The 25,392-nt window shown below is 45.9% G+C and overlaps 1 protein-coding gene across 1 annotated transcript; it reads left to right on the top strand.

Moving 5' to 3' along the window:
* Positions 1–1,116: 1,116 nt before the first annotated feature.
* Positions 1,117–25,065, top strand: LOC133928822 (E3 ubiquitin-protein ligase KEG-like). The gene is made up of 15 exons (XM_062375317.1): positions 1,117–2,182; positions 8,238–8,588; positions 8,664–8,894; positions 9,130–9,255; positions 9,332–9,665; positions 9,744–9,901; positions 10,073–10,230; positions 12,235–12,356; positions 12,461–12,595; positions 19,690–19,814; positions 20,169–20,273; positions 21,183–21,416; positions 22,228–22,561; positions 22,903–23,091; positions 23,181–25,065. The coding sequence occupies exons 1-15, from the start codon at positions 1,461–1,463 to the stop codon at positions 24,735–24,737; spliced, it is 4,881 nt and encodes a 1,626-aa protein (XP_062231301.1). The 5' UTR covers positions 1,117–1,460; the 3' UTR covers positions 24,738–25,065.
* Positions 25,066–25,392: the final 327 nt, after the last annotated feature.

Raw genomic sequence — 25,392 nt, 5'->3', positions numbered from 1 at the left:
GGACAAAGCAATGGATTATTTTCACAAACATAGAGAGTTATAGAAAATTGTAGAGCTATACCCACCTCATGCATGGTACCATCGAGGATGAAGAGGTACATGTGCCTAGTTGTTCCCTTGGTCAGGGTTTTGGTACCAGCAAGACTCACGTACCCTTGGTGGATTTGAGTCCCTTAAGCACCTATTTTCGGAAATTGTGACGTATGTGATGTAGCTTACTCTTTTCTTCTTTAAGAAGTTGTTATGGTATTCAAAAAAAAAAAACTTTGGATTGCTTTCATAAGTTACCTAGCTAGATAAAATTTCATGAAGTTATATTTCTGATAGCCCTCGATCCTTGTTGCTATTGATAACCGCCTTCACGTAGCTATGCTAAAACAATGATCATGGCAACACGCACCAACTTACTTTGGCATGTAAGTAGCGGCATATTGGATGGCATCAACATCACTTCCCGCAACGATGGTGTGAGCTCCAATTCTGATGGGTTGGCACTATGTCAACGTCATTGCCTATGAGCTCCAATTGAGGTCTCCAAACCTATACAACTTTGTATTCTTTTTATAGATTTGCCCTCTGCCGAAATCTGCATGGGAATTACTTAAAAAGTCAACATGCCATGAACTTCTTTTTGTGGAACAAGAGAAAGTTGATGATAATACCATATGAAATATGCATGTTATATTTTATTTAGCCATCTATACTGCTGAGAGCTCTCAACACGATAACCGCTTTCTATGATGTTACAGTACAGAGATTCGGCAACCATAATTCAACAACCAAACTCTCTAAATCACTCGCAAAATATAAAAAAAACCTTGTATCTTTTTTCTTTTGCGAAGGGTTTGAAAGCTCTGAATTATATTAAGATGAGCACAAAACTTACATCTCGTATCTCTTTACACATTACCAATTGTACTCTAAGAGAAATATCGTGTACATATTTTTTCGTAAACATTAACATAGGGAAAATCATAATAAAAAATTAAGCAACGCATGGCCACATATTTCATCAGCACAGCTGCACAGAACCCTTCGAACTAATGACATGTCTACACTGAGAGGTGAGAGCTTGCGAAGTTTTTTCTGTCGCTAAGCGGCGAGCGACAACGGTCAGAGCCGAAGGAGCTCATGCGAACCAGTCCCAAACTCCAAACCGAGTACACGCGGCGGCACCCCCATTCCAAGCGCAGGGAAAGGTGGGGGAGCCGAGGAGCAAGCAAGGCGCTGCTGCGCCTCTGCGCTTGCTGCCTGTCGTCCCTCCCATCCCAGGCTCCCACCGCATCACCAGTTCACCACCAACTCCCTCTACTCTTCCTCTCTCAGAAAATCCCCGACTCACTTGTCTCCATCCCCAAACCCCTCCGCCCAGATCTATCCCTCGCCTTGCAGCTTCCTCCCCGCCCCGGTGCCCAAGGGCACCGCACCGCGCCGACCAGAACCCCTCGGCGCCGGGCGCGATGCGGGTGCCGTGCTGCTCGCTGTGCCACGTTCGGTACGACGAGGAGGAGCGGACGCCGCTGCTCCTCCACTGCGGCCACGGCTTCTGCCGCGCGTGCCTGGCCCACATGCTCGCGGCCGCCCCCGGGGCCGTGCTGCCATGCCCGCGGTGCCGCCACCCGACCGCCGTCGGCAATTCCGTCTCCGCGCTGCGGAAGAACTTCCCCATTCTCTCGCTCCTCTCCGCGTCCCCTTCCTCCCCCTCCTTCCTCCACTCCGATTCGGGATCATCCTCCGACGGCTCCGACGACGAGGACGACTTCTTCGCGCGCCCCAGCCGCCGCCCCGCCTCAGCGCCGTCCGGATGCAGCTCGTTTGACCTCGCCTCGCACCCGGACCTCAAGCTCGCCCGCCGCATCGGGAGCGGCCCGCCCGGGTCCGCCGGGCAGGAGATGTGGGCAGGCACGCTGTCCCGTGGCGCCGGGGGCGGTGGGACCAAGAGGTGTAAGCACCAGGTTGCGGTGAAGAGGGTGCCCGTGGCCGCTGGGGACGGGCTCGAGGGGGTTCAGGAGGAGGTGGAGCGGCTAAGACGCGCCTCCACATGGTGCCGGAACGTGTGCACCTTCCATGGTGCCGTGAGGGTCGCTGGGCACTTCTGCTTTGTGATGGATCGCTACGTGGGGTCTGTGCAGGCGGAGATGCGGCAGAATGGTGGACGCCTCACGTTGGAGCAGATTCTCAGGTGTGGCATTGCATTTAAACATGAATACTTAGTAGTATGGAGTAGTAATTCTTGCTGCTGCCTTGCCATTGATCTCTGAAAACATAGATCGCATTGCAACACCACGTTTCAGTTAATCTGTTGATGCACATGTTCATGTGCATGGGTTTTTGAAGCTGTGGCTCAGTAAGAAGCATGCCTAGCTAGAATGATCACTAAAGCTGACATTGTTGTAGTATGGTAGCTTGAGTTGTGACATGTATAGTGGTCTCTTGATTAATGGCAGATCTCAATGGGTCTTTGATAAGGCGACGTGTCCGGTTATGTCTGGGGTGAGTTCTGCTAGTTTGTTTGTTCACTTTTGTCTTGCATTTGTTGTCGTGTTGTAGTGTAAGAGCTTCAAAGAAGGCACACTTGATCCATGCTCTGTACTTCAATTAAAGTCATATTGGGGGATTTTTGTACGCAACACAGAGTAACATAATTCTGGCTTGCAATTTGTTTACTTAATCAATCCCCATCAAGTTACCAAGCTGTGCAGCTTCAGTTTTGGTCTATTATCTGTTAAGAAAGCGGTCACAATGCTTGGATATGCTGAGGACATTAAAGTCCTTATGACATGCATTCTTGTGAGTAAGATCTCTAGAAAAATGTATGTTGGTGCTAACAACGGTTGGACTTGGATCCTGCGAGAGGTGGGTTGATACATGAATTTTTCTCGCTGCCAACAATTTCTGATGTTTATTCAAACACCCAAAAGCCTATAACTATTAACAGCTTTCAACAGATTACATCGGATGAAGCACATTCGGTGCTTCCATCCGACGAAGCACATTCGATGCTTTTCTTGCTGCCAGTAGCTTCTGATGTTTATTCCAACATCCAAAAGCCTATAGCTCCTGACATCCTCTAACGGGTGAAGCTCTTTCTGAGCTCTCACACTTCACACCTCATAAGGGGGTCACCCCATATTTATAGGCCAACAATCGGACTACTGTGGCTACAACATGTCGGTCTGCTACAGTAATCGACGTACTGTCCCTACATCGATCGAGATTCTTCTGCTACAGTAACCATGTTATTGTCACACAAGGATTACCCTAACAATACTCCCATTAAGCCTTGTGTTTAGCCGACTAGCCGTCTCTCCTCTGTCAATCTCGTGATGATTAGGTCATCCACGTAGACCCCAAGGTGCAGCAGCGTGTTACCGTGTACACGTCGGTATGTCGTGTGTTCGTGCACGCTCTACTCGAAATCGAGAGCCCTCAAGGTGCTGTTGAGCTTCGCATTCCATGCGCGGTGTTTGTCGCAGATCGTAGAGTGCCTTCCACAGCCGCAGGACTTGGTGTTCTTCTTCGACGATGACGAAACCTGGTGGCTGCGCAACATACACTGTCTCCTCCAATCTGCCATTGAGAAATGTTGATTTCACATCCATGTGAACCGCCATTCCTCTTGGGCAGCTAGCGCCAGCAGCAAGCGCACGAACTCCTGTGGACTCCAGCACGAATTTCACATCCACGTGTGAATACCTCGTCGAAGTCTACGCCTGGATGCTGCACATAGCCCTTGGCGATGAGGCATGCTTTGTGCATGATCACAACACCGGCTTCGTCTTTCTTGAGCTTGAACACCTATTTGAGCCTGATTGGATGGTGTCCACGCGACAACTCTACTAGCGTTCATGTTCCGTTCTCCTCGACGGACTCGACGCCATGCTCGACTGCATCCCACATGCCTCACGCCTGCAACATGAACTTCATCATAAGGGACCAATCAACATAATTGGTATGCGTCAGTGTCAGGTACGTAGCCGATCTGCCAATCTTCTCCACCACTCGTTGTACCACCAGATCGCCGCCATCACCGACGCCACTTCCGCTGGTGCTGCTGCCACAGACCCTGAGACGTGGTGACGACTGTGATTGCGAACCGCAGGATGTTCCTCCTTCGGCTGAGGTGGGCCTGTCAGTCGTCGGGAGATGGACTTGACTCACCATGAACTCGACTCACCATGAACTCCATGGCAAAGTCGCTCGACGGAGCCACACTCCCAGTTGCATCCGTTTCCTAGCTCCATTCGGTATCCTCGTCAAAGATCACATCTTGCGACACGTGGACGCGCTTGATGCTCGGGTCGTAGAGGCGGTATGCCTTCGCGCCACGCTCGTAGTTGATGAAGACACAGGGCATGCTTCTGCCATTAAGCTTCCGCAGATGTGGTCGCGCCTCCTTGATGTATGCCGGACAGCCAAAGGTGCGTAAGAAGTTCACCGCTGGCTTCTGATCGTGCCACGCCTCGAACGACGTCATGCCATCTAGGCTCTTCGTCGGTGCACGATTGAGTAGGAAGATGGTGGTGCTCACCGCCTCTCCTCAAAACTCCGCCGGCATGCCCCTCTGTTTCAGGAGTGAGCACGCCGTTGTGACAATTGACTGATTGCATCTCTCCACCACGTTGTTCTGTTGTGGGCTGTATGGCACGGAGAAGTGTCGCTAGATGCCGCGATCCACGCAGTGGCGCGTGAATTCAATGGACGTGAATTCGCCGCTGTTATGGGTGCGGAGGACGCGAAGCTTCTGACCGCTCTCCACCTCCACCCCCGCCTGGATCGCCTTGATCGCCGCCGTTGCGTTGCTCTTCGCAGCCAGGAGTGTCAGCCACATATAACGGCTGGCGTCGTCCACCATCAGCAGGAAGTGACGCTCACTTGGTGTCACCGGCGTGATGGGATCGCAAAGATCTCCATGGATGAGGATGAAGTGCTCTTTCGCCTAATATTTGGCATGTGACGGGAACGGAGCTCGGCGGTGCTTGGTGGTGATGCACGTGTTGCACAACAGCTCGACGTGCTCCAACTGCGGCAGGCCTCGCACCATTTCATGGCGTGCTAGCCGTAGGAGTGCGTTGAAACTGATGTGGCCGTAGCGTGCGTGCCATCTCCTAGCGTTCTTGTCGTGGTGCACCGCGAGACAGATGGGACGGGCAACGTCGAGGTGCTGGATGTACAGTCGGTTGCGCTCGCGACAAACTTTGGCGAGAAGGCGGTGCTGGCGGTCCCAAATCCGCAAGATGCCATCCTCGATCAGCACCTTGGTGCCCCCCTTATCCAGCTGGCCCATGCTAATGATGTTGTTCTTCAGCCGTGGGATGAAGTAAACGCCAGAGAGCGTCTTGTGCTCTCTATTCTTCCCGGCGAACATGATGGTGCCACAACTGCGAATGTCGACCATCGAGCCATCTCCAAAACGGACAGGGCCTATCACACCTTGATCGAGCTTTGCGAAGACATCGTGGTGACCCGTCATGTGGTTGGTGGCGTCGGTGTCGAAGTACCAACCCTCCAGGTGGCCGCCGTCCTTGTTGGCACCAAGGTGGACTTGTGTGCGTGGCTCATCGAGGTGGACGTAGCTTGGTGATGGCTCCTGCGCATTACTGAGAGCGCACACCTATGCCATCAAGAGCGCAAGCTCGTCTTCTTCCTAGCCCTGAGTCAAATAAGCCTGCGCCTTCTTGGGCTATCGGCAGTCCTTGGCCTAGTGGTCATAGCGCCCGTAATTGTGGCACTTGTCGTGGGAGAGATCGCGCACGACCTTGCCATCGGAGCTGTTGTCTCCCCCTTTCTTCCTTGGTGCGCACGCACGACGATGGGCATTGCCACTGCCCCTGCCACTGCCCGAGGACTCTGCACCTAGCTTTCGCTTCTTGATGCGCGTGAGCCATTGCTCCTTGGTAAGGAGGAGCTTTCCGCCAACGGCAAGGGATTCTTCCGGATCGAGACGTTCCTCCACCGCCTTTAGCCTCCCAGTCACTTCCTCCAGCGTGAGCATCGAGAGATCGAGAATAGTCTCGATGAACATAGCAATCTGCGAAAATCTCTTGGGGACTACTCGCAGATATTTTTCTACCACCTTCTGTTCTTCCACTGTTTCTATGAGCGTGGCGAGGTTGATGACGAGGCCGGAGAGATGCATCGTGAAATCGTCGATCATCTCCCCATCACAGAGCGAAATTGCCTTGAATTCCTTCCGTAGCTGTTGCGCCGAGGCCTTGCGGACGCAATTGTCACCGACACACATCGACAGGATGGCGTCCCAAGCTTGCTTGGCGCCTACTCGTAGGATCCAACATCACCAGGATTGATCAACCCTGGCTTTGGACGAACATACCCACACTTAGGCAAATGACTAGGAACGTTCCCTCTTAGCACACATCCGTACGTCGAGTGCTGGCACATATGCCATGCCGTGTGACTACTTAAGGTCCATATGCGTCATGCGCTCTATGCCCGTGCCCCTGGCCCGCACAAGCCTGTGTAACTGTGAGGGTCAGCTCTGATACCACTTGTTGTACTCAGATCCTGCGACAAGTGGGTTGATAGAACACACACGCGAGTACACACTGGACACATGAATTTTTCTCGCTCTCAACAAATTTTAATGTTTATTCGAACACCCAAAAGCCTATAATTGTTAACGGCTTCTAAGAGATTACATCGGATGGAGCACATTCGGTGCTTCCATCCGACGGAGCACATTCGGTGCTTTTCTTGTTGCCAGCAGCTTCTGATGTTTATTCCAACATCCAAAAACCTAGAGTTGCTGACAGCCTCAAACGGGTGGAAGCTCATCCACCCGGGTGAAGCTCTTCCTGAGCTCACACACTATAGGGCTACGGATGACTGCCTGCTACAGACGACTGTCTGATACAGTAACTGGCGCACTGTTCCTGCAGCTGGAGAGACTTCCGCTACAGTAACAGTAACACACCAGGATTACCCTAACAACAACTCATGAAATACTGAGGTTTCCCCAGTAATATTTGGTACTTGTACATCTAACATTTCTCCACAAAACTGATGTGGTCGTTAGAATGGAAGTCCCAGAGCAAAATTCCCATTTAGTTATAGTTCATGGTTGTTGTCTTCTGCAATAAGATCATTATTGTCAGCTCTAACTTTGGCTCAAAGTTCTATGTGATATTTCTGTGCAAAGGAGGCCATTCCTGTATTGTGACTATGACTATTGTTGGATTTCTTAATATATGTTAGCGAGGGCAATTCATCCATCTGATCAAGTAATTTGCCCCTTTTTCTGGTTGCAACCGATGAACCAATTCAACATCAGTTTATGTTTCAAGATTTTCTATACAGTCAACTAATCATAGGTGATGATTACGTTATAGTTTAGTTTGGACAATACTTAATTGCATGCCATGATAACCCAATGCAGTACTTTCCCCTATTATGGAAACCTGTCCTACTTCACTTTCTTAGATATGGGATTTCTTTGTAGCGTTTTGAACATTTTCCAATTTCAGTGTGCAGTTCAACTGTGGAATTGACCCAAGTTCATAATCAACATAATAGTGTGGTGGTGATACTTTGGTACTCAAACTCAATGTAAAATGTCTACACTGACCATCATTGGGGGCAGATAAATAAATGTTCTAAGCTAGTTTAGTTAGCTTTGCTGGAAATTGTCTCAAAACCCTATAGCGGAGGAACTCCAAAAAGAAAAATAAACCGTGGTGGTGTTTTGTGGTTCTACCAAAACCATCTTGGGCAAACTTCCTTCTTATATTGTTAAGTTAACCATGCAAACTAGTTCTGATTATGCAGTATTGCTGTGGTAGATTTGATGAAAGCTTGTAATCTGTCGATGGCTGATATACAGAACCATATAAATACAATATGTTGAGTACTCGTAGCATTTTAGTACCCAGTACTTCAGTTCTGTCTAAGTAAGCAACAAATTCCCCAAGTACAAGCTGAAGCTTCCTGTGGGGTTAATTGTTTTCATGCTGAGTGCAATAGTGCATGAAACCGCCCATGTCATACATAGGTAGAGTTAGTTATTTTGCAACAACATTCAGATTCATCTATTTCTGCTGCCTATGAATGAGAGTCCCCGTCTCATTTACCAATAAGTCTATTTTCATTGTCATTATCCAATGCATCTTAACTATTCTGGCTTTCTTTATCAGTGCCATTCAGTCATTGTATTCAATAATCCATTTGTTATTCAACTCTGTAGAACAACCGATGATTTTTTCCTGTGCCTGACTTTGCAGATATGGAGCAGATATTGCTCGTGGAGTAGCAGAACTTCATGCAGCGGGTATTGTTTGTATGAGCATAAAGCCATCAAACATTCTTTTAGATGCAAATGGACATGCAGTTGTTTCCGATTATGGTCTTTCAGCAATTCTGAAGAACCTCAATAGTAGGAGAGTACCTGATGACTCCAGCATGGCTGGCATTGATGCTACACTGCTTAGCGCCAACTATACAGCTCCGGAGGCATGGGGACCGTTGAGGAAGACAATGAATATGTTTTGGGATTGTGCAAATGGAATATCGCCAGAGTCAGATGCATGGAGTTTCGGTTGTACACTTGTGGAAATGTGTACTGGTGCCGTTCCGTAAGTACCCTGATTATTTCATCTGTGTTCTTAATATTTTGTGAATGGTGTGGTTAGATGCGAATTGAAATGCAGATGGGCTGGGCTAAGCGCAGAGGAAATTTGTAAGTCTGTTGTAAAAGAAAAGAAGCCACCGCCTCAATATTCAAGAGTAGTAGGTGTAGGACTTCCTGGGGAGTTGTGGAAGATGATTGGTGATTGTTTGCAGTTCCGAGCTTCAAGAAGACCATCCTTCCAGGACATGCTTAAAACTTTTCTTCATCATCTTCTAGACATACCAAGGAGCCCACCTACAACTCCTGAAAAGTAATTTCTTTATCTGACTTTGTATTACTTTATGGTGAATAATACATGGAAATTAAATGCCTTGCAGAAACTTACCTTAAAGTGTAGCATCAAATAGTGAAATATCTTTGAGCTAACCATGCTTAAAGATTCTTCCATCTTCAATAAGACTTGCATGTTATTTTTCCCAACTTACCTTTTGACCTTGCGAACTTTCTGATATGAAAGTACTGTAACACATTACTTGCTTATGCAGTGATTTCACAAATGAAAGCTTGCCCAATGGCTTGGAACCATCACCAGCCTCCATCCTAGAGATGGTTCATGATAATCCAAATGCTTTACATCATCTTGTATGCGAAGGAGATGCTGCCGGTGTTAGGTTTGTCCTTGGCAACTTCTGTATGGTTGCACGTACAGCATATACTGTTTCACACTAAACCTTTTACAAATGCCAGGGATCTACTTGCAAAGGCTGCATCAGAGAGAAATGGTAGTTTAATTCGTTCTCTATTAGAAGCACAAAATACGGATGGGCACACTGCCTTACATTTAGCATGCCGCAGAGGCTCGGCAGAGCTTGTGGAAGCTATTGTGGCTTACCAAGAGAATGTAGACATATTAGATAAGGACGAAGACCCTCCTATAGTTTTTGCTTTGGCTGCTGGCTCTCCACGATGTGTTCGTGCACTTGTTGGCAGGTTTGCCAGTGTCGATTCTAGGCTTAGAGAAGGCCTGGGTCCTACTCTTGCCCATGTCTGTGCTCATCATGGCCAACCGGAGTGCATGCAAGTATGCCATCATGCTCACCTCTCACTGTTTCAGCTTGCTGATTCCTATTTTTAGCTTCTGTTTTTGTGTGTTATGCAGGAATTGCTGATGGCTGGAGCTGATCCTAATGCAGTAGATGGGGAAGGTGAATCTGTCCTTCATATTGCTGTGGCTAGGAGATATACTGATTGTGCTATTGTCATACTGGAAAATGGAGGCTGCAGATCTATGGGCATATCGAATTCTCAGCATAAAACGTAAGAATTATCCACCTAGTGCCTAGTGGAGGGGATGTTTTATGCTGTTGTCTGCTACTTGAAGTTCCGTTAAGTCATTTGAGCTGTGGCAGCATTAAATCTTCTCTTTTTTCATGTGTTATCTGCCTAGTTCTTTTCTTTTTAATGATACTTCACTCACATGGTGAATAGGCCATTGCATCTATGTATTGAGACATGGAACATGACTGTGGTAAAAAGATGGGTTGAAGTTGCATCTATAGAGGAGATTGCAGAAGCAATTGATGTACCCAGCCCTGTTGGGACAGCTTTATGTATGGCAGCAGCTCTTAAAAAAGAGCACGAGAAAGGTAATTTCTGACTTTGCTTCTATGGTTGGTTGTATTAGGAATAGCAACTTGTATTCCCTGGAGACCCTAGGTTAGTTTATAAACACATGTACATGTGACAATATGCAAGAAACCCCTTATAGTCTGGGGATATTACATAGAGCAATATATATCTAACAGGTTCTACGGGCTTTGTTGGAAGCTCAAGGAAAGGTGGACAAGGCACGTCGCCATATAGAACACCCCAAAGACGAAGCCCGCACATGTGGACACGCATATGCTACGTGAAGTCCTGGTAGTTGGCACTATCAAAGATCACCGAGCATCGAGGAACTGAAATGGCGCTCGACGACATCCTGAAGAGGCGATGAATGACGGTGAGAGCGCAAAGAAGCAGCGGTCGATAATGAGTGCAAAGGTAGCGGCGAGCAACAACAAGTAGCAACGAATGATGGCGAGAGCGCAAAGAAAAGCGGCAACTGCTGCAATTATTTTCCTTTTTTTCTTTCTCCCCCTTTTTTGTTCTTTTTTTGCTTGTCTGTTCGGATAAGCATAGATGAGGACAATTGGAGTCCGGACGAGATGGCCTCAAACCGAAGACTGAAACTGGCGGGGCAGGACTGGGTGGGCATAACCGACGAGCGGTCCAAGACCGGGCGGGCATAACCGACGAGCGGTAGACCAAGCGGAGGCCAACGGTGTCGGAGTTCGGATCGGTGGCGGTTGAGGCCGGGCGGGCAGGACCAGCGAGCAGACAGGCGGTGTGCAGGGAGGCTAACGGCGCATCGAAGCTCCGGTGTTGCGGGGCGACGTCGGGCGAAGACGACAAGGGCAGGCGGAGGGCGCGTGGCCGGATTGGGGCGGCACCGAGCGGAGAGATTCGACCGGATCGGGGCGGTGCTGGGCAGATCAGGGACAGGCGACGGCGGGAGAAGTTGCACACAGGCCGACTGCCCGGTGGGTAGACGGGGAACGGGCAGAGGAGTCGGCGGGGAATATTAGATCTAGAGTTTTGGACGAGTTGCTGCGCCCCTGGTAAAACCTAGCTTTGATACCATATTAGTAATATCAACTTGTATTACCTGGATGTCCTGGACCAATATGTGTACACATGTACAAGTGACAATATGCAAGAAACCCCTTAATAGTCTAGGGATATTACACAGCAATATATATATATACTGTATATATACACACATATATTGTATATCTATTATGTGCCTATGCGCACTGTAGTTCATTGTTGCGTCACCCCGCAGTTACGATAAAAAAAACAGTATAGTTGCGACACACAAGATAAGTCAGTTACTACAAACTTATATGGTCGTAACTGGGTACCTTATCTAGTCGTAATTATGTACTTTTTTGTTATGTGATCGCAACTGGGTCACTTCTGTGCACACCCCCAGTTACGATCCAAAAAGCAGTATAGTTATTATCGTAACTGACTTTTTTTTCATGTGATCGTAACTTAACTATCTGTGCTGTCGTAATTGACTATTTTCTTAGTCGTAACTGTGATCGCAACTAGGTCATCTCTGCGCACACACCAGTTATGATCCAAAAAACAGTATAGTTGCTATCGTAACTGACTTTTTTATCATGTGATCGTAACTCAACTATCTGCATTGTCGTAACCGACTATTTTCTTAATCGTAACTGGGGGTGGCGCAGCAGTAAACTACAATGTTTCTCGTAATTATACATTTTTTATCATGTGATCGTAAGTCACCTATATGTGTCGTTGTAACTGACTAGTTTTTTAGTCGTAATTGGGGTGGTGCGAAGGTGGCTGCAACAACTGAGGGTAGCGCAATGTAGTTCTGTTGCGCCTAGGCAAGTCTATTTTGCGCCTAGGCGCAACAGTGAACTACAAACAAATTTGGATATACAATAGGTTGTACCACTACAAGCAAATTTGGATATACAGTTCCCTAAGGTCTAGGATAGAATAGACAATCCTGTTTTTTTTATCGATTGCAGATACTGTTTGTTCTAATACTATGATTGACTTACATTTGCCAGAGGGTCGAGAGTTAGTAAGAATATTGCTTGCTGCTGGTGCTGATCCTACAGCACAAGATGATCCACACTGTCGAACTGCATTACATACTGCAGCAATGATCAATGATGTGGAGCTGGTTAAGGTAACGGCTATTTGGTGGTTCGGATTTTTTCTACATTTCCCTGCTGTTTCTACTTATACCATATAAAAATATGACTTGTTTTCCTTTTGTTATTTATTTGGCAGATCATACTGGAAGCAGGAGTTGATGTAAATATAAGAAATGCTCAAAACACAACCCCACTTCATGTTGCACTTAACAGAGGTGCAAACTCCTGTGTTGGCTTGCTTTTAGCAGCTGGAGCAAACTGCAACATACAGGTTTTCTGCCTTACTGCTTTTTTTTTTCCAATCATTTTCGTAGATAGAGCTGGGCAAGTTTGGAAGACAAGTCCAATATAATGCTCTTGTGCTAGTAAATATTAGGAATTATATGGTAATGCTGCTAAATGGGAACTGTGCTGAACCTCTTTGTACTCTATTGTTCATTCTAATTCTCATCGTTGAGCCAGGCGATTTGGAGGTGCCGGGGGCTTCTCCAATGAAGAGATCGCTTGCTTACACCATCGACATCGTGGTTTCAGCCATTCATAGCTTTGATGTTCGTCCTTCACCTGTTTCTCCTCGGAGCTCAGATGTTGAGGATGATGACGACATCAGAAGGCGTCGTCGTCGTATGAGCTCCTCTCCGTCTAGCCGGGGTGACACGGATGTTCTCCCTGGCGGTGCTGCCGACTCCGGTGGCGTTCTTCCTCGTACCTCGATCAAGCATCGTCTGGGGCCCGCCATTCAAGACTCTGAGCACATGGCGGTTGCGCTTTTGGGTTGTCCAGGTCCTGAAGTCGACACCTTAGTCCGTCTGCCGCCTCGGGTCTTGTTGATCAGTTTGATCACACCTCGGCCGCCGCCGCTGTGGTCTCTGTTATCGAAGGGTCTTTTGGCTCGGCTGCAGATGTGGATTTGATGACGCCGCCCAATAGGGTTTCTGGGACCCGCTGCTGTGATCCTTCGGCATCAGGGATGTTTATCTCCTCCCCTGGTTCGGATACTGCTTGCGGGCCGGTTTGCGGGCCGGTTTGTTTTTCTTCCCCTAATGGGCCTTCTTCAGTGGTGAAAACTCCAGCTGGGCCTTTGCCTGTTCCGGTGCCATCTGCTCAGGAGTTGGACCATTTTTCTTCCTGTTGAAGTCTTGTGCGCGTCGATGATTCAGTTCTCAACATCTCGACCCTCATCGGTTCACCCGCACCTCTGGTCCTTCCTGCCTCTGAGCTTCAGGTCCCTCTTTCTTGTGACGCTCGGATGATCGAGGCTGTTTCCATTGTTGTGGCTTTTTCTAATGTTGTTGATCTCTACAAGCCGAAGACCTGCAGTATTGTTTATTCCAGAAGGAATTGTGGACGGGCCAGGAATTCTCATGGTGTTGGAACTGACATCTCGGCCGAGCGCACTCTTTCTGCCGATTTCTTTCGCATGGTCATGCAGAATTGCATGTCTTTGCTTCCTGTCCTGGCGATCAACAAACGTCGCTTGAAAACCCTACTTCCAGACTTCGTCCCTAGGCGCAGTGGGAGGATTGCCACCCGGGCAGGTGGTGTTGTTGACTCGCCAGACCGGCACATCTCTTCGAAGGTGATGCAAACTCTGGGACTTCTTGGAGATCAAGAAAAGATCAATCAAGAGGCTCTTGACAGATACACACACTTGTTTGATAATCCTCTGTGTCACACTCATATCACTGCTATGGCGGCGATTTTTGGGTGGTCTGCTCCGGATGACAATCAAGTCAGATCGGCGGAGCTCCTCACTGAGCTTTGATTCCCTGGGTTTTTCTTGGTCGCTCTTTTTGTTTTTTCCCCAATGAACTCTTCTATTATTCTGGTGTGGAACGTCCGCAGGTTGAATGCCAAAGCGAGGCGTGATGTGCTCCATGAAGTGGTGAATTCTTGTCGTCCTAATATTGTTTGTTTACAAGAAACAAAGTTGGCTTGTATCTCGGTTCGGGGCATGATTTCATTTTTGGGTTTGGATTTTAGCAAGTTTGTATTCCTCCCTGCGGATGGTTCAAGGGGAGGGGTGGTCGTCGCTTGGAAAGACAGCGAATTCCAAGATCTGGCTTCGCGGGTGGATAAAGATGTCCAAATGGGCGGCCCGGCCCGGCACGGCACAGGCCTAGTCAGGCACGGCCCGTTACAGCCCGTTAGCTAAACGGGCCGTGCCGTGCCGGCTCACGTGCCGTGGTTGCAGCCCAGGCACAGCCCATTTAAGATCGGGCCGTGCCGTGGCGGCCTGTGGCACGATAGGCCCATTAGTATTTTTCTGGCCTGGCGGCCCGTTAACACGTGAAAATCCCGAAAAACATAAAAAAACCGCCGAATGCAGGGATCGAACTCAAGATCTCATACATGGGAAGCAATGACTCTACCACCCTGTTAAGGATCTCTTTATGTATTAGGGATAAATAAATTATATAAAACCTTAAAAAAATAGAAAAACTTAAATAGGCCGTGCCGTGCTGGCCCGGCGTGCCGCGGCTCCGGCCCAGGCATGGCCCGCCTAACCGTGCCGTGCCGGCACGGCCCATTTACTTTCGTGCCGTGCCGTGCCTGGGCCGGGCCAATTTTCCCGTGCCACGGGCTGGCCCGTTAGGCCCGGCCCAGTTGGCCATCTTTGCGGGTGGATAGGAATTCTGTGTCGGTTCAGCTCAAATCTTCTGAAGGCTCTCCTTGGTGGCTTACCAGTGTTTACGGTCCCCAATTGGATGAGGATAAGATTGGCTTCTTGGATGAACTGAGGGGTATTCGCTCTGTATGCACAGGTCCTTGGGTTGTTGCTGGCGATTTCAACATGATATACCAATCTACTGATAAGAATAATACCATTCTCAACAGGGCCATGATGGGGCGTTTTCGAAGATTAATGGATGATCTAGAACTTAAGGAAATTCCTTTAATTGGTCGCCGCTACACATGGTCAAATGAAAGAGAGGCTCCAACTCTCGTGAGACTTGACAGGGTGCTTTGTACTTCAGATTGGGAATTGTTGTTCCCTGAATGCATGCTGCAAAGCCATGCTACGGATATGTCTGACCATTGTCCTCTCTTATTGGAATTGAAAGGTGGCACCCATGGCAAGCGCAGATTTCATTTTGAAAGTTTTTGGCCAATGATTGACGGTTTCCATGATACGGTCTTTGCTTCTTGGGATGCTCCTGTGAGTGCATCATGCCCTCTCGAGCGCCTATCCATTAAGCTCAAAAGGCTTGGCCGTGCTTTGCAATCTTGGGGACAACGTCAGGTGGGGAACATCAAATCTCAATTTTTGATGGCCAGGGATGTTCTTCATCGTCTTGAGATCGTCCAGGACGCTTGTGTCCTATCCTATTGATGAGGATTGGCTAAGAAAGCAGCTAAGCGCCATTGCCTCGGACTTGCATCTCTGGAAAGAACTATTGCGCGACTTCGGTCTCGTATTGGTTGGTTAAAAGAAGGTGATGCTAACACATCTTTCTTCCATCTGCATGCAAGTTTTCGTAAGATTTTTTTTTTATAGCTAAGCTTCAAGATGGTGATCATATGGTGACAGCCCATGAGGATAAACAGGAGGTTTTACATAATTTCTTTGACAGTTTGCTTGGCTCGGCTGAGCCAAGGACTTCTTCTCTCAACCTGGCATCTTTCCATCGGGAGTCTTTGGATCTTTCTGCTCTTGATGAGCCTTTCTCCGAGGATGAAGTCTGGTCGGTTATTAGAGATTTACCTCCGGATAAACCCCCTGGGCCTGATGATTATACTGGAAGATTTCATCGTTATTGCTGGAATATTATCAAATTTGATCTCTTGGCTGCTTTGGTAATTTTGCAGCAGGGGGATGGGCGCAAGCTTGGGCTACTGAATTCAGCTTATCTAACTCTTCTTCCCAAGAAGGTTGATGCTTTGCACGCCAAAGATTTTCGGCCTATAAGTCTCATACACAATTTTGCTAAACTGGTTGCCAAACTCATGGCCAACCGGCTTGCTCCAAGGCTTTCATCTATGGTTTCCGCTAACCAAAGTGCATTCATCTGGGGTCGATGTATTCATGATAATTATGTCTTAGTGCAGCAAACAGTAAAGCTCTTACATAGGCAAAAAGAGCCTAGAGTGCTGCTGAAGCTTGATATAACTAAAGCCTTCGACTCCGTGTCTTGGCCCTTTCTTTTGGAGGTTCTCTCTCACCTTGGTTTTGAGCTTTCTTGGTGCAATCTCCTTTGCAACTTGTTATCTTCGGCAACTACTCGGATCATGCTTAATGGTGTTCCTGTAGCAGTGATCAAACACCGTCGGGGTCTGAGACAGGGAGACCCTCTCTCTCCCATGTTATTCATCTTAATTATGGATGTTCTGAACTCTTTAATCTGCAAGACTTGTAATGCGGGTCTCCTTCAACCACTGGCTCCTCGTGCTCCTGAGCACCGGGTTTCTCTTTATGCAGATGATGCTGTTCTTTTTATTCGGCCCTGTCTTGCTGAACTTCAGCTTATCAAGGAGATTCTCTCTATTTTTTGGCAGGCTTCAGGTCTGCATACTAACCTTGATAAGAGCTCGGCTATTCCCATTAGATGCCAAGACCAGGATGTTGAAGCCATTGATGTTTCCTTGCCTTGTGCTAGATCGGTTTTTCCTTGCACATATTTGGGTTTACCAATCTCTGATAGGAAACTTCGCAAAGAGGACTTGTTGCCTTTAATTGAGAAAGTGGCAGATAGACTTCCTGGATGGAAAGGTGGGCTTTTGAACAAAGCTGGGCATCTAATTTGGAAAGGAAGGGTACAAGTCAACGGTGGAAGTTGTCTTGTTGCGTGGGATAAAGTGTGTAGGCCATTGGAACTCGGAGGTCTCGGAATCCACAATTTGGAAATGCTTGGATGGGCGTTGAGATTGAGATGGTTGTGGCTGAAAAAGACTCAACCAAATCACCCATGTGCTGATCTTCAAATTCCTGCTCATCCTATCGTATTAGCCATGTTTGCAATTTCCATCTTTTCTCTAGTTGGTAATGGCCTCAACACTCTTTTCTGGACTGATCGTTGGTTAAACGGTCATTCTTTGCTTGAGATTGCTCTTGCATTAGTTTCTTTGGTTTCAAAATGTGTGCTTAAAAGGCGTATGGTTGCTGAAGCTCTCACCGATCATAGATGGGTCCATGATATTCAGGGTGGCATGCCGGCTGATGTTGATTGAATACTTGATCATATGGGATACCATGGAAAATGTATCTTTGATCCTGAAAGAGCCTGATCAGCATATGTGGCGGCACTCGGTTTCATGTTTGTACTCCTCCAAATCTGCCTACAAAGCTTTCTACAATGGATCTGTCCGGTTTGAGCCATGGAAGCGTTTATGGCGGTCCTGGGCTCCTCTGCAATGCAAATTCTTTCTATGGCTGGCTATACGGAATAGATGCTGGACGGCCCATCGATTGGCTCGCCAGGGACTTCAGCATCCAATCCGCTGTCCTCTTTGCGACCAAGATGATGAATCGGCTCAACATCTTCTTACCAGCTGTGTCTTTGTCCGTTAGATATGGTTCCACCTTCTCTCATGCATTGGCCTGCAAAATCTCTGTCCAGAACCACATGACACAAACTTCGCTGATTGGTGACGGCGTGCTCTACGTTGGGTGGGCAAACCGGATCGTAAAGGCTTCAGCTCACTAATTATTTTGGGAGCTTGGTGGATTTGGAAACAACGGAATGCTTGTGTGTTCGATGGAGCTGCTCCCTGTGTCTTAAGCGTGCTGAGAGATATAGCTAATGATCTCAAGCTTTGGTGCTTGGCCGGAGCAAAAGGTCTCCAGGCGCTGTGGCCAGACTAGTTTGGGATGTGGTTTAGGTAGTGGTAGCTTTTTTCCTTGTAAGTGGCGCGTTTGGTTAAGCTTGTGTGAGGTGTGTGTGGGTGTTTTGTTTTTGTTTCTTTTGGGTATGGCCTATGTAAGGTGTCCGTTTTCCTTCTCTATCTAATACAAAGATACGTAGCTCTCCTGCGTATTCGAGAAAAAGGAAATTTATGTCCTTTGCATCATCGGTTCTGGGCACCTCATATTTCCATCTTGTGGTGGAGTATTTGCAAGAACATAGAAGTTATAAACTTATAAAATTTATGAATGCCATTTAGTGTCTGAGTGTGTCACATTTATTTTTTATATCCAGCATAAACGTAATATGTTTTCCCTGCTTATAAAATTCCCAAATGCTACGATTCATCACTATTGGTTTGCACTGTGGCATTGTGTCATATTTTGCATGGCTACATGTAAAGGTTTTTTTGCATGGCAAGTAGAACATTGAAATACTCAGCCAAACATATGTCTCTCTGTTCTTTTTGGACGATATCAGTTCTGGAGGACTAAACTGATATATTAAAAGTAAATCAACTGTAAAAAGGATTATTTACTGAATAAGAAAAACAAAAGGAAAGGAAAAAAAAGTACAAGAGGAAAAAAAACCATCCCAACCACTGGGATACATCAGCCTCTATAAGAAGGCAAGCTCTGACTTGAAGTAGTTCTGTGGACTCTAACCACAGCGTTTTCCAAATAAACCTATTAGGAGACATTGTTTAATATGTATTGATTTATCTGAAACCCTCAATGTTAGGCGCCCAACAAAGATTGCCTTTTTTGTAGTTCCCAGTGCTTTTGTACCCCAAAGCGTATCAAGATCTACTGAATTATCCCTATCAAGTATCAACCACTTGGCTCCAGCACTCATGGCTAGATGAGCACTAACTATAGATGCCTCCGATTCCTGAGATGTTCCAAAGAGCACAAGACATAGGACCAATGTTTAAGTGTTGGGAAGAGGCTATTTCGTTTTCTAATGATTACAAGACTAAAATGCATCTTTTTTATTAGTGGGCATATAGATGCCTAGAAAAATGCGTACTTGCTAATGTAATAACTGATAGTTGGACCTCCTAAATTACTTTGTGCTATTCGTTGATTATTTGGTCGAGCTCATTGGTGCTGTGACCGCCCAAAAAAAAGAGGATGTACTGAAACTTTTTTTTGGGTCATGTGCTAGAAGGACACTTCTATGCTAGTCATTGGGCCTGTTAAATCTGAAAGTGTATGCTGATACAAGTTCTTATGAATGATAGCCATCCACTGAATTTACGGATATTGATATTATACTTTCATCCTTAGAAGTTGGAATGTGCTGTAGGAAGGCCTTGTTGTCGGTCTTCTGCTTGGTTTCTTTTACTTTATTTTATGGTTCTCTTGGACCTTATTCAGGTCTGTAGTTATGGTACACAGGACTGATTCTTACACCATTTTGTTGCACCATTACCATTTTATTCAAGACCTACTTTTACTACCATGGTACATCAGCATTAAGTTATTTTATGTATTTAATGTCGTGCTATTTGGTTAATCAGGATGATGATGGTGATAATGCTTTTCACATAGCTGCTGATGCAGCGAAAATGATACGTGAAAATCTGACTTGGGTTGTTCAAATGCTACAACAGTCGTCACCTGCTGTTGATGTGAGAAACCACAGGTAAGTAACTAATCAACGAATCTGATTCCCCTGGTTTTCCCTTTTGTGATGGGTGAATGCGTGGATGGTTTGTTCTCTAGTTTTGGAGGGATCCATCTGCAGGGTACACCAAACTATTGTTGTATGGTGATGCTGAAGGAAACAACAAGCAACATGAGATGAAATATGATTCTAATTGCTTAAATATTTTCTTTTATTTGAAACCTTCTCTTTGCAATGCTGTTTGAAATGTTTCCCTTGAAATTTAGTTGTGGTTGTGCGAAGCAAAAAAGTTCCATGTGATACTTTGTGTTGTAAAATTCGATTCTTACAACATATTTTAACAAGTTTGAACAATATTCCTACAAATTACAGAGGCTGGACACTGCAAGATTTTCTTGAGAGGCTCCCACGGGAATGGATCTATGAAGAACTGATGGAAACACTCGAAGATAAAGGAGTTCATCTCTCCCCAACCATGTAAGGAACTCATGCTGTGTTGCTTTTAGAGTAAATTTCACATACTCTGGATACTACCACAGAATGACACTTTTTAAGGGACATTCTCACAAAATTACACGTTTCTGAACATACGTTTAGCTAAACCACACTTTTAACGAATTTTCATTCTAGACAACAGACTCTGACCAACGGGCAGCCTACCTGTAAGTGACATATGGTAATTTTCTGTTCGTCATGATGCTAAGACAGCTGCCATGTTGGCCAAATGTCTCGTCATCTTGACTGCATGACACCGAAGTGGGGTAAGGGTGGTTTTTCCAACCCTTACATCTGCCATATCAGCCAGTACACTGATGCGTCAGGTCCACGTGGCATAGAGTATTACCATGCATCACTTACAGGTGGGCCCAGTTGGTCAGAATTTGTTGACTAGAACTGTAATTTATTAAAATTGTCTTTTGATAGGTTTGTCAAAAGATTTGTGGTCTTATGTAAACTTTCCACAGAAGTGTAGGTTTGTGACAGTTTGATCAACACACGTGGAGTTTCATTAAATCTACTCTTGCTTTTGTTGATCTTTTTTGCAACATGTTTAAGTTGCTTTGGTTTGTAAGTACCTTAAAAAAACTGTATTTTATAGGTGGGCATCTTGAATACTACCTCTGATCTATTTTAAATGCTGTTTTGGACACTAACGCAGTCTGCAATGCACAATTTTGACAGTTGCCTTTCCTAATTATATGTTTGCAAAAAAATATTAAAAATGTAATGGTATTAACATACTTTTGAGTTTTGATGTAAATCTAGAAGTATACTTTGAAAAAGTTAACTCTGTACATTGTAGGATGACAAGTAAAAAAGAAGATAAGGAGCACATGCTACTTCCTAATTATCTTTAGTAATTCATTTGCTTAATGCTGTAATCAGATATGAGGTTGCAGATTGGGTGAAATTTAGAAGAACTGTTACTTCACCAGCTTTTGGCTGGCAAGGTGCAGGACCCAGAAGCATTGGTTTTGTCCAGTCTATTGTAGACCATGACCACCTTGTTGTGTCATTTTGTACTGGAGAAGCCCGTGTTTTGACAAGTGAAGTTATCAAAGTCATTCCATTAAATAGGGGCCAACATGTGCAGCTCAAGCCAGATGTTTCAGAACCAAGGTAAATCAAGTTTGGTCCTTTGTACTTTTGATACTACACTCTATCATGTGGCTCACGCCTCACTGTGAAGTAGATAAAGCAATGCTTAATATGTTGTCAGGAAAGTTTTTTTCTTCTTATTTGCTGGTTCAGTACATTCCATTAGTCTGTTCCATAGCGAGGGATCACTTTGTTATTTATCTGGACATTGAGATAATTATATTAGTGAAGACCTGATGTTTAGTCTACCCTAACATAAAAAAGGGTATTCTGGACTGGAGATTTACCCCATGTATTTTGTTGGTACCTGCAAATAGAAGGCCCGGATGATTCTACCAGCAGATAAAATTCCCTAATGCTTTATATACATATTCCATCTGCCGTTCTAGGTTTTATATGGGCACTGGTCATGCTAATAACTTGCAGTTCAGTATCGAACAAAACTTGGAGGAGACCTGTTAGTTTATGTTCTGATTACATTTATTGAAAGTTTAAACTGATGTACTAGGCTCTTAAGTCTTAACTGAACCTGTGCAGTTCAAGTGATGATAACCCATTGATGGTGCTTTGCTTCTTTCTGTTGCAAAAACTGAAGTTGCTGCTTCTGTCTACTTCAAACACTGAAGTTCAGAACCTTATGGTGGAAATATATGGTTGCCATTTGCATGCTAATGTTATTGGTGTGATCTTTTAACAGAGACTGATTTCTATGATATATCCAGTATCATTATGGTAACATAATTTGTGAAATGTCAGAAAATAATCTTACCGGGTTGGCTGTTTGGCATGTGTAATTGCCATTTTGAACCACCGGCTAATATCGTCTTCTCAGATTTGGATGGCGCGGTCAGTCGTGGGATAGCATTGGGACGGTTCTCTGTGTTGATGATGATGGAATCTTGAGGGTTGGTTTTCCGGGAGCTTCTAGGGGATGGAGAGCTGATCCTGCTGAAATTGAAAGGGTTGAAGAATATAAGGTTGGTAACTGGGTTCGGATTCGTCCCTCACTGACGTTTGCTGTACATGGCATGGAGTCTATCACTCCTGGAAGTGTTGGTATTGTATACTCCATCAGACCAGACAGCAGTCTTCTATTGGGCCTTTGCTATTTATCCAATCCATGGCTCTGTGAACCAGAGGAGGTCGAACATGTTGACGCCTTCAATGTAAGTTTTTGTACTCTACCATCTCTAATATATGGTCCATTCATTCTCATGTGTTAATATTTAACCGTTACATCTAGGGTTCCTTTGGTACTGTGGTGTCTTTTAATTGCCCTTTTATTTGATTATTATATGAAGTAATTAACAACCTCTTTTTAGGAGCCATAACATCAATATTTTACAATTGATTTGTCAACTGGTGATGATTCTCTTAGCTAACTAGATTTAGTAGGGCAGCACGGCAATGATGAACTGGCCTTGCATATATTCGTGCTTCTGTGGCATTTTGCTGGCCTGTTTTGTTTTTGCTTGGTGTGATATTCTCGTGTTTGCAAATTTTACAGATTGGTGACCAAGTATGTGTAAAGAGGTCTGTTGCAGAGCCCAGATATGCATGGGGTGGTGAGACTCATCACAGTGTGGGGAAAATAATCGACATCGAGAGTGATGGTCTGCTCATCATTGATATCCCCAATCGGGATGCACCATGGCAGGCAGATCCATCAGACATGGAAAAGATAGAGAACTTTAAGGTATTAACCTTCTTAATATTTGCCTTGGAGCTAGTCTTAGTTTGCTCTTAGTACAGCAAATTAATTGGATCTTCCATTTCTATTTGCAGGTTGGTGACTGGGTTAGAGTCAAAGCAACGGTACCATCACCCAAATATGGATGGGAGGATGTGACTCGTAATAGTATTGGAATAATTCATAGTCTACAAGAAGATGGGGATGTGGGTGTTGCTTTCTGCTTCAGAAGCAAGCTTTTTCTTTGTTCAGTTGCAGACATGGAGAAGGCACAGCTGTTTGAGGTAGGGGAAAAGGTTCATGTGTCACCTTCCATATCCCAGCCACGCCTTGGATGGTCGAATGAAACTGCAGCGACCATTGGAGCTATATCAAGGATTGACATGGATGGAACTTTAAATATCAAGGTTTCTGGCAGAAAAAGCTTGTGGAAGGTAGCTCCAGGTGACGCTGAGAGGCTTTCAGCTTTTGAGGTTGGAGACTGGGTCCTCGTGAAACCAAGTATTGGGAGCAGACCTACTTATGACTGGAATAGTGTTGGGAAAATAAGCATTGCAGTAGTCCATAGCATTCAGGACTCTGGTTACTTGGAGTTAGCTGGCTGTTTCAGGAACGGGAAATGGTCAACTCATAACACAGACATTGAGAAAGTACAGCCCTTTAAGATAGGTCAACATGTTCGGTTTCGTGGTGGGATTTCAGAGCCTAGGTGGGGATGGAGAGACACAAAGCCTGATTCTAGAGGCATAGTTGCTGGTGTACATGCTGATGGAGAAGTGAGGGTAGCCTTCTTTGGTGTGTCCGGGTTGTGGAGAGGTGATCCTGCAGATCTTGAAATTGAGAAAATCTTTGAGGTTGGAGAGTGGGTTAGGCTGAGGAATGGTGTGGATAATTGGAAGTCGCTCAAGCCTGGTAGCATTGGCGTGGTGCATGGTGTTGGATATCAAGGTGATGTTTGGGATGGTACCCTTCATGTGGCGTTTTGTGGTGAGCAGGAAAGGTGGATAGGGCCTTCTAGCCAGCTCGAAGGAATTAGCAAGTTTGTTGTTGGGCAGCGTGTTCGAATCAGAGGCTGTATCCGCCAGCCAAGATTTGGTTGGTCTAATCATAGTCATTCAAGTATAGGGACAATCTCATCTATTGATGCTGATGGGAAACTAAGGATTCATACACCAGCTGGTGCCAGGGCTTGGTTGATAGACCCAGCAGAGGTGGAGAAAGTGGAGGAAGAGGAGGAAGTCTGCGTCGGAGACTGGGTGAAGGTTAAGGACTCCATTGCAACCCCCACATACCAATGGGGTGATGTGAACCACAACAGCATAGGGGTGGTCCACCGGGCTGAGGATGGAGAGCTCTGGATTGCTTTCTGTTTCTGTGAGAGACTATGGTTGTGCAAAGGGTGGGAGGTGGAGAAGGTGAGGCCCTTACGGCAAGGTGACAAAGTACGGATGCGACCCGGTCTTGTATCCCCAAGGTGGGGGTGGGGTATGGAGACCTACGCGAGCAAAGGCGAAGTTGTAGGTGTCGATGCAAATGGAAAACTGAGGATAAAGTTTCAGTGGAGGGATAGACTTTGGATTGGGGACCCTGCTGATATCGTTCTTGATAATGTCCCATCGTTGACGGAGGCTTCTGATGGCTTTTGTTCATAGGCTTGCGGTATTCTTTTGACCCCATACCCGATTTCTTGATCCCATCGCAGTATTTCAAATTTAGTAAGATCTCAGTGTGCAGTGGAGTTGCAAGTTGCACATAGTTGTCATCGTATAGGCATGGTGGGGTGTATTCATGTTGATAAGCGGGGAATGAAAGGAGACAGCAATAGTTGAAATAGAGTTGATAACCACCACCTAGGGTTTTCTTAATTTACATGTATAATTATGTGCCTGACTCCTTTTTTTTTGGTTTCAGTGCATCATATACCCGTATACAGGTTTGAACCTGAGCATTAATTTAATCGATAGTGGCCTTGTATCTTTACTTGATTGGCTGCTGCGCTTATAGGTTTTATAAGCTCTGGCTCAGTATGGACTGTGGCGTGCCTGGCCGTGCCCCATGTCCCATAAGTGACTACAAGCTGGTCCGCTACATAAGGTGGTGGTGTGCGTTTTCCAAGCTGTGCATCTGTTGTGCTGTTTTGATGGCAACCAGCTTATTACAGACTGTAGTGCTATCTATGTGTGTCAAGCTCCGCAAAACATGAGGGTTTAAGTAATTAAGTTGCCAAGAAGAAGAAACGATAGATTTGCTGTTCCTGTTCTGATGAATATATAGATCAGTATACTAGATATCTGTTTTCCTTTTAGT

This window comes from Phragmites australis, chromosome 9 (genome assembly GCF_958298935.1).
Source record: "Phragmites australis chromosome 9, lpPhrAust1.1, whole genome shotgun sequence".
Lineage (NCBI taxonomy): Eukaryota > Viridiplantae > Streptophyta > Magnoliopsida > Poales > Poaceae > Phragmites > Phragmites australis.
The sequence above is the reverse complement of the archived record's forward strand: the minus strand, read 5'-3'. Positions and strand labels throughout refer to the sequence as shown.